This window comes from Hirundo rustica, chromosome 3 (assembly GCF_015227805.2).
Source record: "Hirundo rustica isolate bHirRus1 chromosome 3, bHirRus1.pri.v3, whole genome shotgun sequence".
Classification (NCBI taxonomy): domain Eukaryota; kingdom Metazoa; phylum Chordata; class Aves; order Passeriformes; family Hirundinidae; genus Hirundo; species Hirundo rustica.
Window position 1 is genome coordinate 81,877,831 of NC_053452.1, and position 16,208 is coordinate 81,894,038.

The window sequence follows — 16,208 nt, forward strand, 5'->3', positions numbered from 1 at the left end:
AGACACTAAAATAATATTTGTTATTGCTACTAAATATCATAAATTATTACAAATGGTAATAATAATCAATTTACAATGCATGTGCAATTTACAAATGCATGTGAAAACAACTTCAATTTTCAAAATCACTGAAGACTCAAGTTAGAAGACCCTGACATATGAAGAAGAAAATCAAAGAACAGTAAAAAAGGTAACTTTAAGGAAAGGGTTTTAAAATGTACACCTAAAAATCTACTACTAAAAGAATTATCTATGTAGATAGGATGTTGCCCATGATAGAGGAAAAAACCCAACAAAACTCGTTCCAAAATACAAAACTTTTGGTAAAATTATTTTTGCCTTTATCTGTCTAGCAGAACTTGTACTTTACCATTGTCAACTGGCTTCTTTTTTCTACAGAAAATGTCTTTTTGTTCAACAAGCAGCCCACAAACCGACAGTCATTCTTTGTAAGGCTATTACTCACACTTCAAGATTTAATGTTCAGACACTGGCATTCTGCTTTCATGACAAATACTGGAATCTTTGATAATGCCTTAATGTGAATGTCTGTCTTCGCCCTAGCAGCAGTAACAATAGCTTTTAGTAAGATTATACAAGGTAGCATTCTCCTTTACCCTAGAACTTACTGTTAATGAGATCTTGCAGCTACTGAATCACCATACAAGCAAAAAACATGACCTATGAAGTCACAGTGTCTTTTAAAACATGTAGAAACAGAGAACTGAAACACTCTCTGCCTCAATGTCATTATATATAAACATCGTGACAATGCAAGACAGCAGAGTTGATATTAAGGCATACAATTTCTTTCCAAGCATTAATGCACGCCTTTTCTACCTAAACAGAATTCTATTTTATCCCATTATTTCTCAAACTAATGAAATTTTAGTCTCATGGGACAGGTAAAGTTTAAGAACCATGTGTGACAGTGTGCACACACCCCTCTATTCATTATATAATAAATAACTTACTGTCTTGCCCACCCAACCAAAAATGTATACCTCTTAATGGAGATTTAGGTACCAGTATATGCTGACTAAACTCAGCTTTTCAAGGCTATACTTCCTTTTCATTATCATCAGTTCCAGAGACTAAGAAAAAGTTTGTACTTGCCCCCCCCCCCACGCTAACAAAACAAAGTCTTTCTGTTATGTTAATTTGATGATAAAGTTTCTTGCAACAAACTATACTCATATTCTTTTCCAACAATGCTTAAATAGGAAATGTAATTTCCTATAAATGTAATGTTAATACAATGAGGAATTAACATTCCAATTACTATACATACTCTACACACAGACAGAAAACTTTATTACAATGACAAAATAATAAATTCCAGGTTTTCTTCCACTACAATCAATTCCTAACAAAAATTTAGATGACCTGCTTATCTTCCATTATACAACATTCAGAAAAAAAGTACTAGGCAAACACCAATAACATGAGGGAGAGAAATTGATTCTTCATTGATTCTTGCTGTATAACAAAGTAATACTGCAAATATAAAATGCAGGAAACAAAAGGATCTTGACTATATGCATTTGGAATGGAGTTGTTTAAAATATTGTACCTGTAGAGGAACAGATCTTTGGCCAAGCGCTTGGGTCCAATGATTTTAAAAATGATCTCATATGTTTCAAGTGCCTTCCGATGAACCCCTCCTGGCAGAGCTGGATGCAGACATTGTGCCAAGCGCTTGCCTATCGTCAGCTTTTTGGGTACTACCTGGTACTTGGCGTTGTTCTGTAGCACCTGGTCAGTCAGCACATAAAGAAAAACAGCCCAAAAGAAGTTAACATTTTATAAAGGAGTTCCTGGATGTGTTCAGTAAGTCACCACCCAAACCTATGTCATAAGGAAAAACCTAGGTCATACGGAAAAAAACCCAACACTATTAAAATGTACCGTGGAGCTTTTTCTTTGCCATGCTTTTTGCCTGTACACTTGTTATTGGTGAAATTGCCAAGGTATTTTAATCTTCACTTGCAATGAGCTTCTTGCCTACAGCTTCTCTATTTGTCATTTACTCATCCATTTGAGGACAAAACCTGCTATTTCCATTTGATAAAATCCATTATCACTAGCTCAAAGAGGACTATTAAACTGTGGGTTGTGAGTCTGGGATAGCTTCAGAATGCCATAGAGTGAGATCACATACAAAACTTTACCACTGTCTGAAACTATGCAATTACTTCAGGACTGGAAAACAGAATTGCATTTACACTTTTTGATTTTTTTTTTCTCCTATCATAGCCTTCACATTGCACAAACATGAAGCAAGAACGGCTACAATAATTTAAAAAAAAAAAAAAGAAAAAGAGACTTTACACAAAATAATGATGCCAACTTCCAACTGTAGTGTCATTTTCCTGAGTGGAGCTCCCTAGAAACACATATGACTGACTAAAACAAGGTTTTTATGGATATCAGGATTTGTATTCCTTTGTAAACTGCTATTAAAGATTACAATGATGTTGCCCATTAAACTTAGCTGCTAAAATTAATCAGAACAATAACATTCTCTGGTCCATGAATGATTTGAACCTCATTTTAGAACTCATGCCTCACAAACTACTGGTGATATTTATACCAGTTACTATTTTTCACATTATTTCTACAACATTGAAGGATATTAGAAGTAAATGTTACTAATAAAAGAGATATTGCATTTATTTCCACTAGAAAAGTAAATAACTTCTCCCTTTATTTACAGTTACAAAGGGTTCAACTCTAGGTCTCAAGAAGGTGCTTGGTTGATTTGTTTGCTCTTTGCACACACCCAATATTTGGCTCATACTGCTGAAATATTTGCAAGAGTATTAGATGGCTGGAACCTCGCACTGCTGTACTGTTACACCTGTACCTTTTGTAATTCCTGAATCTTTTAAAGAGCACTTTCCAGGCATACCTTGTTTAGCTTCCCAAGTGCTGATATTAAATCTGCCCATTCACTGGAATATTCGAAGTTCTTCAGTGCTTTGTCAACAGCTGCTACATAGTTTCTGTACTTGGAATCAGTCAGCAGCTCCAGCTCCTCCGTGTTCATCCTCCCACAGTGTCCCCACTAGAGACAGGCTTGCAATTCATGTACACACATTACCTATTGAAAACATAAAAGAAGAAAGCCCTGAAACCATTGTTCCCAAGACAAATTGTTAAAATATGTATAAAAAGCACTACCCTTTCCTCAGAGACATTTAAAAAAAATCGGAAATCGGGTTACAACAAACCATAAACAAAGGCCAACATATTGCAAACAAATATTAACAAATATTTAACATGTCTAACATCAAATCCTATTAAAAAACCCAAACAAATAATAAAAAATCACATCACAAGCCAAACAAAAATCCCGAGAAAATTAATGCATTGTCTCTCCCAAAAGGCACTGCTTGTTCTAAACAATGCAACAAAGTGATTTTTCATTTTCTTTTTTACTTCCTCTGGGTCCATCACCAGAAACACCCCCCCCTTTCAATAAACCAGCCTTTCTGCAAACAGAAGACACCAACCTTTCCGAATCACCTCCAAGCCAAAGACAAAACTGAAGGATACATACAATAGTTACACACTATTCAAGAGGACTTCTGTCCATCAACACTTCCTTTTACACAATTTGCTGTTCTAACCCAGTGACGCAACTCTACTTTGTTTTCATATTATTGTCATCCAGGCACAACAGAAGTACGTGTTTACCAGTGTTCGGTAATCACAGGCTTTTGCAATTTGCTCAATATATTTTCATCATGTAGTAGTCTACACCAAGCCAATTAATTTCTAGTTCCAGAAACACCATCCTCTACTTTTATAGGTCATAAACTACTTTTTTTTATATAAAAGAGGTTCAATAACCTTTTAAAAGAAATGAGTTTTTAAGGCTACTTTCACCTCAAGCAAATATAACTCAAAGAGAAAAGCTATTGTCTGTGAAAAAGGCAGATTTGGTGTCCCTTTTAATGGGAATATTATCGGAAGAAACGTTTTGGAATCTTCTTTGTACTTGGCTTCAGAAGAGATTTCACATTCAGCAGATGCTGTTCTCTTCTGTCTCGATTAAAGGGAAATGAGAAGAAAATCGTGTGCAGAAGTACAGGCTGAAACATAACTGAAAAAAACAAACAAACCACAGAACAGGTACAAAGTAGTATTCATCAGACTGTCTTCCAGGTATGATAAGGAAAGTTGCAAGAACAGAAAAAAAACCAAGAAAGTGGCAGACAAAGTGAAAAGAGCTGGATGGAAAGAGTGGATAAAAAGACCAAAAATTACAAGGTTTCTGAACTCTTGATTCTGATGGCAGAGTAATAATGACAGACTGTCTTCAAAACAGAACAGAAATGCAAACCATTATTTAAAAAACACATTCTGAGTGTCAAATTGATAGATTTCACAATATCTCACTGGCATAAAGCACTTTGATACCACTTTTAATTAAAAAAAAAAAACAAAAACCCAAACAGAAAAACCCACAAACAAACAAAAACAACAACAAAAAACCACCACAACAAACTTTTCATGTGGTTTTATTTTATAATAACCATTTTTGGATTAAATCCCCAAAAACATCAGGCGTGTTCTGGAAAACCTGTAAAATGCCAGCAGATTTCTCAAAGAGACAGTTGCACCAAACCATCAAAATCTGATCTCCAAAAGTGAAACCAAGTATTAACACTAAAAAAAAAAGAAGAAATTACCACCATGTAAAAGCAGTACAATTCCAATTTTTCCAGGCACAATAGATTGAGAAATAACTTGACACAGTAAATTATTCTTTTTCAGTGAAGAATGCATCAGAATCCTTTTTATCCAGCTAAAGCATAAACACAACCACTTACAGCTGAGTGGAAGACAGGGCTGTCTTCCTCAAGTGCTTGAAAGACCTGAGACCTGAGAGTGGTCTGATAAAAGATTGTCAAAGGTTAAACAAACCAGCTAGAGCACAGGGTTAAACAGGTAGCTTCCTTTCAGACTTACAAACTAGTCAGAACAACACCTTAATTTTAAAAACAAAATGCATTAACATCTTTGACTGAATAACTATGCTTTTAGACATACCCACCTCACATTGGCTGGGCAAATTTAATCATTATGAAGTTTCATATAGAGAAGAAAAAACATACTTGGTTTTCTTACTACTCTACAGTTATGGTCTCATTTTTCTATCTTAAAAAAAGTTGGATGTTTAAAAAAAAAAAAATTATGCAAAGAATTTCTTGCATACTTTTTCCCCACAATGAAATCTCAGTTTTAGACAAATCATGAGTAGCCGTAATAAGTGAGACACCCAGAGAGGTTACTATGTAAATGTTATGTATTATTTTTATAAACCTTGGACTACTTCTATTCTACGATGATTAAAATTATAGGAATGCCCATTGTTATTAGTTCTCATACATAAACTTGTTTACTATGGTTGTCTTTTTCATTCTGAAGATATTCCACAATGTAGTTTTAAATCTTTTCATGTTTCTATAATGTACTCTTATCAATATTTTCCTGTTCTCTTCTCCTATAATAAAAATGCAGATTTAAAACCATTTGATTTTACAGCTGGTATTTCAATACAATGTAAAGGTTGGTAGTGTTTATTTCCTTATAAGTATCACACCCTTATTCTTTCATGATTTACTACTTTGAAAAAAATAAATAAAAATCTGATAGATTAAAAAAAATATATATTTTTTCTGCTACACCATGACACAGGCCACAGAATAAAGCATTTATCTTGTCATTATACAACCACCATTTGGCATGAGGGCCAACTTTCCTTGGAATGTTCTTTATTTGTTTCTGGTTTTAAACAAAGATATGAAGAGCACCACCTTTGGGGGTTTTTTCCCCCTTTTTATATATCAGATGAGATAAGCCAAGCTTCTCAGATTGAAGGTTAAGCCATTCTCATGAGTCTGGCATAGGCAATTGCTGACCTGTTAGATGGCCATGACTTTTTAATGGATGTCAAAAAGTAAATATGATTTCTGTGCCAGCAGAAAGCTTATTATCAAGGAAGAAGAAACTACCTAAGATGTACTGTACACTTTCAAATAATTTAATAGAATTATATTTACATCATAGGTGATTGCAAAAGTCCTGACACTACCTTCTACTTCACCTTCTAACAGGGATTAAAATACAGATACCACATGATTCTGGGTACCCTGGATGCCTGCGGAGTCTTTGCACAACCCTGACAAGGAAAGCAGGTGGCTGGGGCTGTGGATCTTCTTTTGCTGGGAGCTGTGCACAGTGTGTTCCCAGAGCAGCCTTCAGTTCCCTTCACCGAGGAAGTTGTATTGGTTTTCCTCCAACTCATGTTAAAACAAGACTGCTTCAGCTGTGTTTCCACAGCAAGTGCTCATTCTTCAAAGCTTTTGTACCTAAGCGCCTTCTGTCTCACCTCAACACAAACTATTCACCTGTTTGACAGGCTCTAAATGTTTTTCACTGAAGCCAAGGGAATGTAGAGAGGAACAGCAGCTTCATCAAATCAATTCCATAAATGCAGCTTTCATCTAGATTGTTTTGATTTAATCACAAGGTTATAAGACTTGATTCATAAGCTCTCCCTTATTTTTTTACCCCAAAACTCCTCCTCAGGTTTGATTTGCTACTATTCCACTCTCATATTTTTCAAGCATTAGATAATTGCTCTATTTGTGTGCTTCACACCAATCTGCAATACTGAAATACTGGTACAGGTCCAGTGGCTGATTGTGTAGCACAAATTTGCATACATCAAGTCACTTGAAATCTCAAGATTTGTTCCAAGTCCTGTAAGAATCTGAGCTCACAAACTTGCTCCTTTGGATTCCTCAGGGTTTCTGCTTTGCAATGCAATATTCCAAGGCATCTTTAAAATTGTGTACCATTTCAATGGTGGCTATGGGATGCACAGTCAAAGAACAAGTAGGCAATTAAAAAGCAGATGCCAAAAAATTCTAATTTCACTGTAGTGCTATTGCTTTTTAAGCCATGTATAGTGCCCACAGATTAAGCCAGCAACTGCAGAAAAACATTTGTATTTAAATGGACTCAATACAAACACAGATTTGAATACAAAAAACAGAACCTTTGTCATTTGGTAATTTATTATGCTTTGCTTCCCCTCAGAAGCGTTTAACAACATGAATAGCAAAATAAGTCCTGCAAATCCCACACCAGACTCTTCAGATAAAATTCAAATATAGAAAATACATACACTCCTCTACAACCATAGATAAAAATTTTCCAATTACAGCTAATTACTCTCTTTCTAGATTGACTTTCCACAGAGTCCTCTTATTTAGAATTTTTCAAACAGGAATCTCTAACATCTTATGAAGAATAAGAACCATTTGAGCTTGTTATTTTGGCCAACTGCTATTCAGTAGAATAATGAAAGAAGAATCTCCCCCATACTACACAAACAAACAAAACAAAAGAATCCCATCTGGCAGTATTATTAACTGTAACTAGCCATTATGTCATTAGTATCCTGCAACAGTCTACAACATTGAGAAAGATTTAATAACCTCTCAGTACACTTTTCTACATAATCATATTCACAAGTGGACTGAGCACATTCTATTTTTCCAAAGAAAAAAACAGCTCTGCTTTAGGTGTGCTCAAATTTCTTTCACAAAAAAATAAAATCAAATCCGTATAATAATCTGTGCACTACCCATACTGGCAACTTCTAAATCAACACAAGATGTTTTCCTGGGAGTGATTCTCATATCAAAAAATATCTAAATGTAATAAAACCTATGGCTTGTATTACAGAGGTTTGTTTAGGTATCCAACTGGATGTGCACCCTCCTTACTTATGAAGCTACAAACCAAGTTTATTAATTATTATATTAAAAAAATCAAATTGTCAGTAAAGAAACTGAGTAAGTTTTTCCTTCTTTTGCATGTTCTTCACAGAAAAAAGACTGGAATAAACCTAAGTCTACCACTGAGCACAGTCTGATGCAAGTACATCAGGTATGTAAAATGTTCTTTCTATCTGTCATACAGTCTTCCAAAGGGTGGCTTACACCAGACAGGAGCTCATAAAGAGGAACAAGGAACAATTTTAAAAATTCATAAGGAGCGTACAACAAGCCTTCTATGGATTCAACTGCTCTAGTTTCTACTTAAGAAAACAAATTTATAATTATAAACAAACCCTAAGTTAATATGCCTTAGAGCACAATTTTTCTGAAATGAAAAAATATCAAATCTATGTCTATCTGTGTTTCAGATGGGAGAAGAAAGTGACCAAAGACTTCTTACTCTCAAATACATATCTCTTTCAACTGACTCTTAAAAACTGAGTTTAGGGTGACATTTTAACCCCTCTATTCAACTCTTATTTTATTACAGCTTCTCAATATGTAACAAGTGAACTATGAAACAGCATGATATACTGGACTGAAATTTTGATTGTGACTCCAGACCTGTCATCAGAACACTACTGATTCCTTCTCCTTCAGCCCTTGAGCACTACTGCCTGCAAAATGCTCAGGACTATCTTAGTGTTTCTGGCAAAGTATAACAGACATCATCTTTTCTAGAGTTAAGTACTTTTGCACTTCATGAATGCCAGAATCTCAAACCAGAGTCTCTACTTTTAAAGTACCGTGCTTCATGAGATCAAATCAAATATTCAGATTTCACAGATCTAAACTTATGTCACTCAGTAGATGAAAGATGATGATTTGCATCTTTTTTACAACTCAGGTCAACCATTAACTAAAATATTTTCTTCTTACTAAAATAACTTTTCCCCATTTTTCCTTTCTTACAACAAATGATTCCTGAATTATTTACGTAATAAATTATAGCTTAACCAGTGTTCATTTTATATCCAAAAATCAACAAAGCTCCAGATAGCCTTGCTTCTTATTCTAAAGTATACTCAACATCTAACACGTCTTACTAAAAAACAGGTGGCAAGTTAAGTCAGAATAACACAACATAGAGAAAAATGAGAGAATTCTTCCTTTAAATTGTGGTTATTCTTCAACACTTACTTTCAAGGTTTGTTTTTTTGTTGTGTTTTTGGTTTTTTTTTTGTCCTTCCTTTTGTTGACCATTGCATTTGAACAGCCAATATTTCAGTCTAACTCTAGAACTGGCCACTATTTCCCTCATATTCAATTACACATTTGAAGAAAAACAAAAACCACCTACGATTTACCATGCACTCAATTTGACAAGTCTTCAGAGCGTTGATTCCTTAAACTTTATTTCATCTCAGCTCACAAAATTACCATCCTTCCAGACAACTTAAGTCTTAAATTCTGGCAGCAATGCATCCATCAAAGAAGTGTAAACAATTTGATTAAAGACATAAACAATTTGATTAAAGACATTTTAAAAATAATAATTTTATTTGCGCAGCCGACATCTGAACAATACCAAATATTTAAGAAGTTGTTTTAAATCATAGAATATTTTAAAGCAGAAGGGACTTTAAAGTACAGCTAGCTCCAACTCCTCTGCCATGGGCAGGCACGCGTTCCATCACAACATGAATTTTAATCTCCTGGAGTCACCAGTCACTTTCACAATCCTAAACCAAACTGAAACATAAAATCCTACCCTGAAGTTTTGCATAATATTGTATATAGTGTATCAACTACTGCTCCCCCCTGAGCAAAAGAAACTGTTGCCATGCTAAAAAAAAAAAAAAAAAAAAAAAAAAAAAAAAAAAAAAAAAAAAAAAAAAAAGTTGGCTTGCTCCCTGAGCTGGTGGGACCTTTTTCAGCTATCCATAATCAAACCTGCAAAATCATAGTGTCAGTTCTCACCTTCATAAAGAGCTCCTGAGACTGAATATTAGCAATAAGGCTGTTTGGATTACTCTAAACATGATATGGAAGGTATTTACCTGACAGAGCCACATTCATGGTAACCACAAGTTCAGTGGGTTGGAAAAAGCAGTATCCCAGGGAGAAAGAGAGTGCAGATGCCTGTGGGCACCGTGAGCTTTGTGCTGTCCCAGTCCCACAGCAGAACTGCCCAGCTCTCACAACCCACTGGGCCCTGGGACCACTGCCCTCCCTGTTGAGTAGTGCTTGATAAGTACATTACATCAAATAGTTATCTTCTCTCCAGCCACCTGAGCACAGGAACAGGACAGGCTTCCTAAAACAAACTGCAATTTATTTTCACTTTTGTCTGTTTCAGCCTCGTGCCTTCAAATGCTCCCTATACCCTCTCCACAAAGAATTCCTTTTTAACTAGCTAGCTTTTCTTTTCCAAGCATTTACTGAGAGGAGACTTACAGGTATTCTCTCTTTTTTTTGTTTCCTTGTATATTTTTTACTCTTGTCAAATTAATAGGTAATGAATTTAAAATAAATAGATAAACGATAGCAAAAAAGTCATAGCAAACATAACAATGAAATCAAGTCAAACCAGAATCACTTAATTTACAGCTATATTTGTACTACACTTTGTTTCAAAGGAGAGTTTGCCAACTTCAGGATACTTGTCAGCTTACTACACAAAACAAAACAAAAACAAAACAAAACCAAAACAAACAAACAAAAAAGACTTAGATTAGGTCCACTGTCTTAAATTATATTTGCAGTACTCTGTGCTGAGACAAAAGCTTTGCTTCCACGGTAATACTGTGCCTTCCCATGGAGACTCCTCTTTAAATATTCTGATGCACAGTTTTACACGGAATCTACCAAATTAACAATAAAAAAGTGGTAGCCAGGTATTTTATTCATTTATTCTTTGCTCACAATAGCTTTTCATTTATCCATACCCATTGTTCTAATATATACCTTCAGGTGGGTTTACCGTTCTGTCCCCAAACAATCCTGATAGATCTTTTCACAAAGACATGTCAGAAGCTCTCATATCCTTATCCTTACCTTACTTGGATAACCAAATACAATGTGTTTGGGCAAGACTTTGTCCATCTTCCTTTTTTATTATGCCTGGAAGTCTAAGGTATTAGTAATTCATTAATTTAAAATTTCAACTAATCTCTATAACTTCATTCTGCTTTTAATTCTGAAATAGTGTCATATGCCATGCATATATCTCTGCATTATCTAGACTGTGGTTATATTTAAAATGTATCTGGTTTCCCAGTTCCAGAGGCGGATTTCAAAGGAATTTGTAAAGTAGAATGCTTTTCTGACTATTCTGAAAATGGTGCCTGGACCAAAACTTGTTCACTCTCCTTATCCTCAGAAGTAAGCCAGAAAAGACATAAATAAAAGATTAAAATCCCTACGATTTCTGCAAATGAAAAACCAAGTTTGGCAAAGCACCATTCCTTGACTTCTATTTTTTAATGCTTATACTGAACTACAAGTTTCTGATAAATATAGGAATGTGTTGACTAGTAAAACTACTGATTCTCCTCGATCCTTTCTTTTAATTTCTTGTTTCACTTATGGGGAGAAAATGGTTGATCCAGCAGTGTTGCCTCTCCCTGGCCTCTCAGAGGGAAACATATCACTCACTGATTCTATTTATCATTCAACTTCTTTTCAGCTACAAGTCAGAGCAACATGGTTATTAATCTGGAAGACAATTTATGTGCATACAGAAAAATTACTTCCATTTTTCTATTTCATGCTTTAGCAGGTATCATTTAGCATAACCTCTTTTCTATCTCCTATTTTTCTCAATCATTTTCAAAACAGGGGTTTTAACAACTCTTCTTGATTCTCTTCTATACACTGCTGATTTAACATAATACAGCTCCACCAAAGAAAAAAAAAAAAAAAAAAAAAAAAAAAAAAAAGGGAAAAAAAAAAAAAAAAAAGAGAGAGAGAGAAAAGAGTATCAATAAGCATTTTCAGCCAGCCAACCCAGAGCAAGCAGTTATTCCTGGCTAAGCAAGAAGACACTAAAGGTGGACAGCAGGAAGGGTGGCCAAGAGAATTAAACCAGCGATAAACACACGGAAGTGTCCTCCGTGTATTCAAACAGAAAACAATGGCAGGAGATTACAGGCTGAGCCCACTTACACCAGCAGAGTACAGCTCATTTTCTTCACAGTGGCTGGTAGGGGGCTGTTTTAGATCAGTGCTAAACATGGTCAATAATATAGAGATAGTTTTGTTATTACTGGACAGGGTTACACAGAGCCAAGGACTTTTCTGCTTTTTGTACTGCCATGCTGGAGAGCAGGCTGGAGGTGCATGCGATGTTCAGAGGAGACAGAGCTGGGACAGCTGACCCAAACTAGCCAAAGGGATATTCCAGACAGTATGACATCATACTTAGCATACAAAGAAGGAAGAGGGGGGGACATTTGTATTGATGGTGCTTGTTTTCTTCCCAAGCCAGCACTAGGTGTGATGGGGCCTTGCTCTCCTGGAGATGGCTGAATACCCACCTGCATAGGAAGAGGTGAATTCATCCCTTGTTTTTCTTTGCTTGTGTGTCTGCTCCTTTTCCCTATTAAACTGTCCTTATCTCAACCCATGAGTTTTCCTCCCATTATCCTTCTCATTCTCTCCCTTGTCCTGCAAGTGGGGGAATGGGGCTTGGATACTGGCTGGGGTTGAACGACAGCACCACCTTGCTTGCTGTGCCTGTGATAAGCATTTCTAATGGTCTGCATAGCATAATTTTACACAGGAAAAGCACTGCCTACATTGTGAACAGAATCATCCACTCAAATGTACAGCTGCTCTAGTAGTGGAAGACATAAGATACCTTTTCTTTGCAAAATGCTGCTCAAACATCTACTGTCAGAGGTGCTACCAACAAGCTGGGAAAGCAAGACATTCAGTGAGCTGGAAATGCAGCCTCTCCCCATATAATTTACAGGCTGCTTAGTTTCCAAAAGTGCCAATTCTCATGTCAAAGAAAACAAAACTACAAATTATGCTGTGAATATTCTACCTGTTTCCAGACTGATATCCCCCCTCTTAACACTCATACATGCTATATGGAAAATTACTGCATTTTTTGGATAATCACAGTGTTTAGGTATCACACTATTAGCAAAAGGTCTACTGGATTCCATCCTGTTTTTAAAAGGTACCAACATTTTAAAAAAAGAGCAAACAAAAACCACAAAGAGTGCAAATTTGATAGCCAGGCCTGTTTAAGTATTTAACACAGGCCAAGCCTTAGCAGCAAAATGAAAAGACTAAGATCTTCAACTTCATAATGTGGCCCCTTACTACCTGCAAGCACCAAGCCTGTTATTCTTTAGATACAGTCTTCCCAACTCTTCACACTCCTATAGCTGGAATTCAGGTACCAGTAATACTCTGCAGTTAACCTGAGAGCCATAACACTTTCACTATCACTGCATACTGAAAGAAGATCCAGGAGTGAAAGGGTTCTTGCAATCAGCAACAAAAACAACGGTTGAGTCACCCAGAATAAGCTCTTTGAAACCTGCACTTCATATCTAACATATTTCAGGCCACTTAAAAAGATAAAATTGTTCAGGCTTCTCTTGTTACTGTCACAGGTATGAAAATATTATTTCTGAAAAACATTTAACACCAGAAGCTGTCAGATATTTACGCTTTTCAAACCAGCATCACAAGATTTAAGGCCGTCTCTCCATCAACAGATGAAATTTAACCCTGCACCACACAACCCAGTGGCAGCCGTATATCCCATGTATCCTTCCAAATATCACACGCAGTAACTCCAGCAACCGGGAATCTCACCTAAAAGCGGCCCACAGCCCCCTGGACGCTCAAGGTCAATGCAGGACGACCCTGGCAGCCCAACGCCAAGCTCCTTCCCAGGCAGGCGGGAAAAGCTCCCCGGGGAAGATCCACCGCGAAGGGCGAAGCCAGGCCCCGCCGGCCGCTGCCGGGGTGCGGGCGCGGCTCTGCACCCCAAAACTCACCCCGCGCTGCGGGGGCGCAGAGCACGGAGGGGAGGGGTGGACAGGTGCCACAGGTTAATTGATGAAGCGTAATTAACAGGCTATAACAGCTCTCCCCGGGCTCCTCAGCACCTGCCCCTCGCACACAGCCCAGTACGGCTCAGCCCTCGTTCGCCACGACGGTGCCGAAGGGGAGGGCAGAGCAAAGCAGGGCAGAGCAGAGGGCCGGCTCGGCTCCAGGGGCGGACCCTCCCCAACACCGGCGCGGCGACGGGGGTGGAGGGAGGGGAGCAGGAGCAGCGGCCGCCGCCGCGCTGCAGGATCCCGAGGAAGGAGCGCAGAGAGCGGCGTTACCTGAGCGACCCGAGCCGGAAGAGCCCCACCGCCACCGGCACCCCCGCGCCGCCCTGACAGCTCCCGGCGTGCCCCGCGCCGCGACCGCCCCGCCCGCCGCGCTCAGCCGCGCTGCGCCCCCTGGCGGGACGCGGGCGCAGGTGCGCAGCGGGCTCTGAGTGCGTGCGCGCGCTTGTTCATCTTACCAAATACAGCGCAGGTAAAAATGGGAGGTGGGTGGTTCTTTAGAAAATTGTGCTGAAACAGGTTGCCCAGTGAAGCTGTGGATGCCTCATCCCTAAAATTGTTCGAGGCCAGACTGGATAGGGCTCTGAGCAATCTGGTCTAGTAAAAGGCAACCCTGCTTACGGCAGTGGGGGTTGGAAGGAGATGATCTCCAAGATCACATTAGGTTGATAAGATCTCTGAGATCATCGAGTCCAACCTATGATCAAACACTACCGTGTTAACCACACTGTGGAACAAAATGCCATCTCCAGACTTTCCTTAAACACCTCCAGATACTGTGACTCCACCACCTCCATGGGCAGCCCATTCCAATGTCTAACCGTCCTTTCTGTGAAGACTTGCCTCTGAATGTCCAGCCTGAACCTCCCCTGGCACAGCTTATGACTATGTCCTCTTGTCCTCTCTCTGGCTGCCTGGCAAGAAGAGGCCAACCCCTGCCTGATCTCTTCCAACCCAAACTGGTCTGTGGTGCTATGATGTGATATTATCTTTATGTTAGCAGTAGCTGTTTTGGGAATTTTCTAAGATTTCTTGTTATTAGTATGCTTGAATCCTTACTACACACAAAAGCATAAGGCTGCCTACATGGACGGTATTGGAATGAATTTTTTTACTGTATTGCAAGAGTGATTTTTCAACTGACCAATTCCACAGTATAAGGGGTACAGCTCTTAGACTGTAATTTGTTAGTTTTAAAGTCATCATTACAGTTCTCAAATTTAAGCAGACTTCATAACAGCAATCAGAGCTTATGATTATACATTAGTTGAGTAACTGCAGGAAAAAAAAAAGTGCGTTCACTTTACATGATTAATATTTTGGACTTCGTGTGAGGACAAGTATTTCTAAAATATTGCCAGGGGAAAATCTCATAATATTTATAAATCTTCTACTCAGTGACTTACCTTGCCAGCCAATATTTAATGAAGTCTAATTTTATTCTCCAGAATTGGGATAATAATAAAAAGTAAATGCAATTCCTTTTCTCATTAAGCTATACAAGGAATAGGTACATGAAAAATAGTTACTTTCTGGAAAGCTGACAATTTCCACTGGTTTTCTGAGGCATCAACTATGACTCTACGTGTCATGTATTTTTAATTAAAATGGTGTACTTAAAATTATTTTTTTTGCTTTGAAGATACTTATAAATGCCTTTGAGATGTAATTGTTAACTGGCTGGTCATGATTTTGGAGCTGTTTAACAGTGGAGAACTTCACAGAGGGGAAGTGACTGTTGATAACTGACTATGTGCTTCCACATGCTACTGCATTACAGAGCAGTTGGATTTCTAAGCTTCCCTTGTGCTCAATTTAGTAGTGGCAGTTACAGCTCAGAGCTCCAAACTTCTTTCAAATTGTTTAATCGACTTTATGTGCAGTGGCAATCAAAAAAACATTGTACGTCGTTGGGAAGAATATTGAGAACAAGACAGAGATAGTTGTTTGGCTGCTGTGTAAAAGGCTGGTGCAGCCTCAGATTGATTATGGCATCAATCCTTGTCTTCCCAGCTCAAGAGGGATGTTCAAAAGTTGGGAAAGGCATTGTGGAGATATCACTGCTATATTACAGCAAGAGCAATAATGACTGAGTCTGTTCATTGCAGAGAGAAGGCAGGGAAGAGGATTGATAAAACTCTACAAAATCATGAAAGGCAACAAAGTTATGTTAACTGAACCCCACATTATGAGAATAAGGAGGCACAGAAAATTCTTTTCTGCAAAGCAGAAAACTTCTAGATCATATTGGCACCAGGGGCTGGGGACTTGGACACTATCTGTAGGTTGAAGGATACATTATTTATATTGATGACAAACACATCCATAA

At 37.8% G+C, this 16,208-nt stretch overlaps 1 protein-coding gene across 9 annotated transcripts in view; it reads right to left on the bottom strand.

Annotated features, from left to right (window-relative positions):
• Positions 1 to 14,232, bottom strand: part of DOP1A (DOP1 leucine zipper like protein A) — a 60,129-nt gene extending 45,897 nt beyond the window's left edge. For 4 of the 9 annotated variants that reach the window (XM_040060575.2, XM_040060568.2, XM_058420079.1 and 1 more), the window contains exons 1-3: positions 13,635 to 13,940; positions 2,912 to 3,103; positions 1,574 to 1,755 (exon numbers count right to left, since the gene is read on the bottom strand). In XM_040060575.2, coding sequence (XP_039916509.1) covers positions 1,574 to 1,755; positions 2,912 to 3,049 — 320 coding nt within the window. In that variant the 5' untranslated portion in view covers positions 3,050 to 3,103; positions 13,635 to 13,940. Of the gene's footprint in view, positions 1 to 466; positions 561 to 1,573; positions 1,756 to 2,911; positions 3,104 to 13,634; positions 13,941 to 14,152 lie in introns of those variants that run through there. The other 5 variants (XM_040060567.2, XM_040060566.2, XM_040060564.1 and 2 more) reach the window with 5 other exon arrangements.
• Positions 14,233 to 16,208: the final 1,976 nt, after the last annotated feature.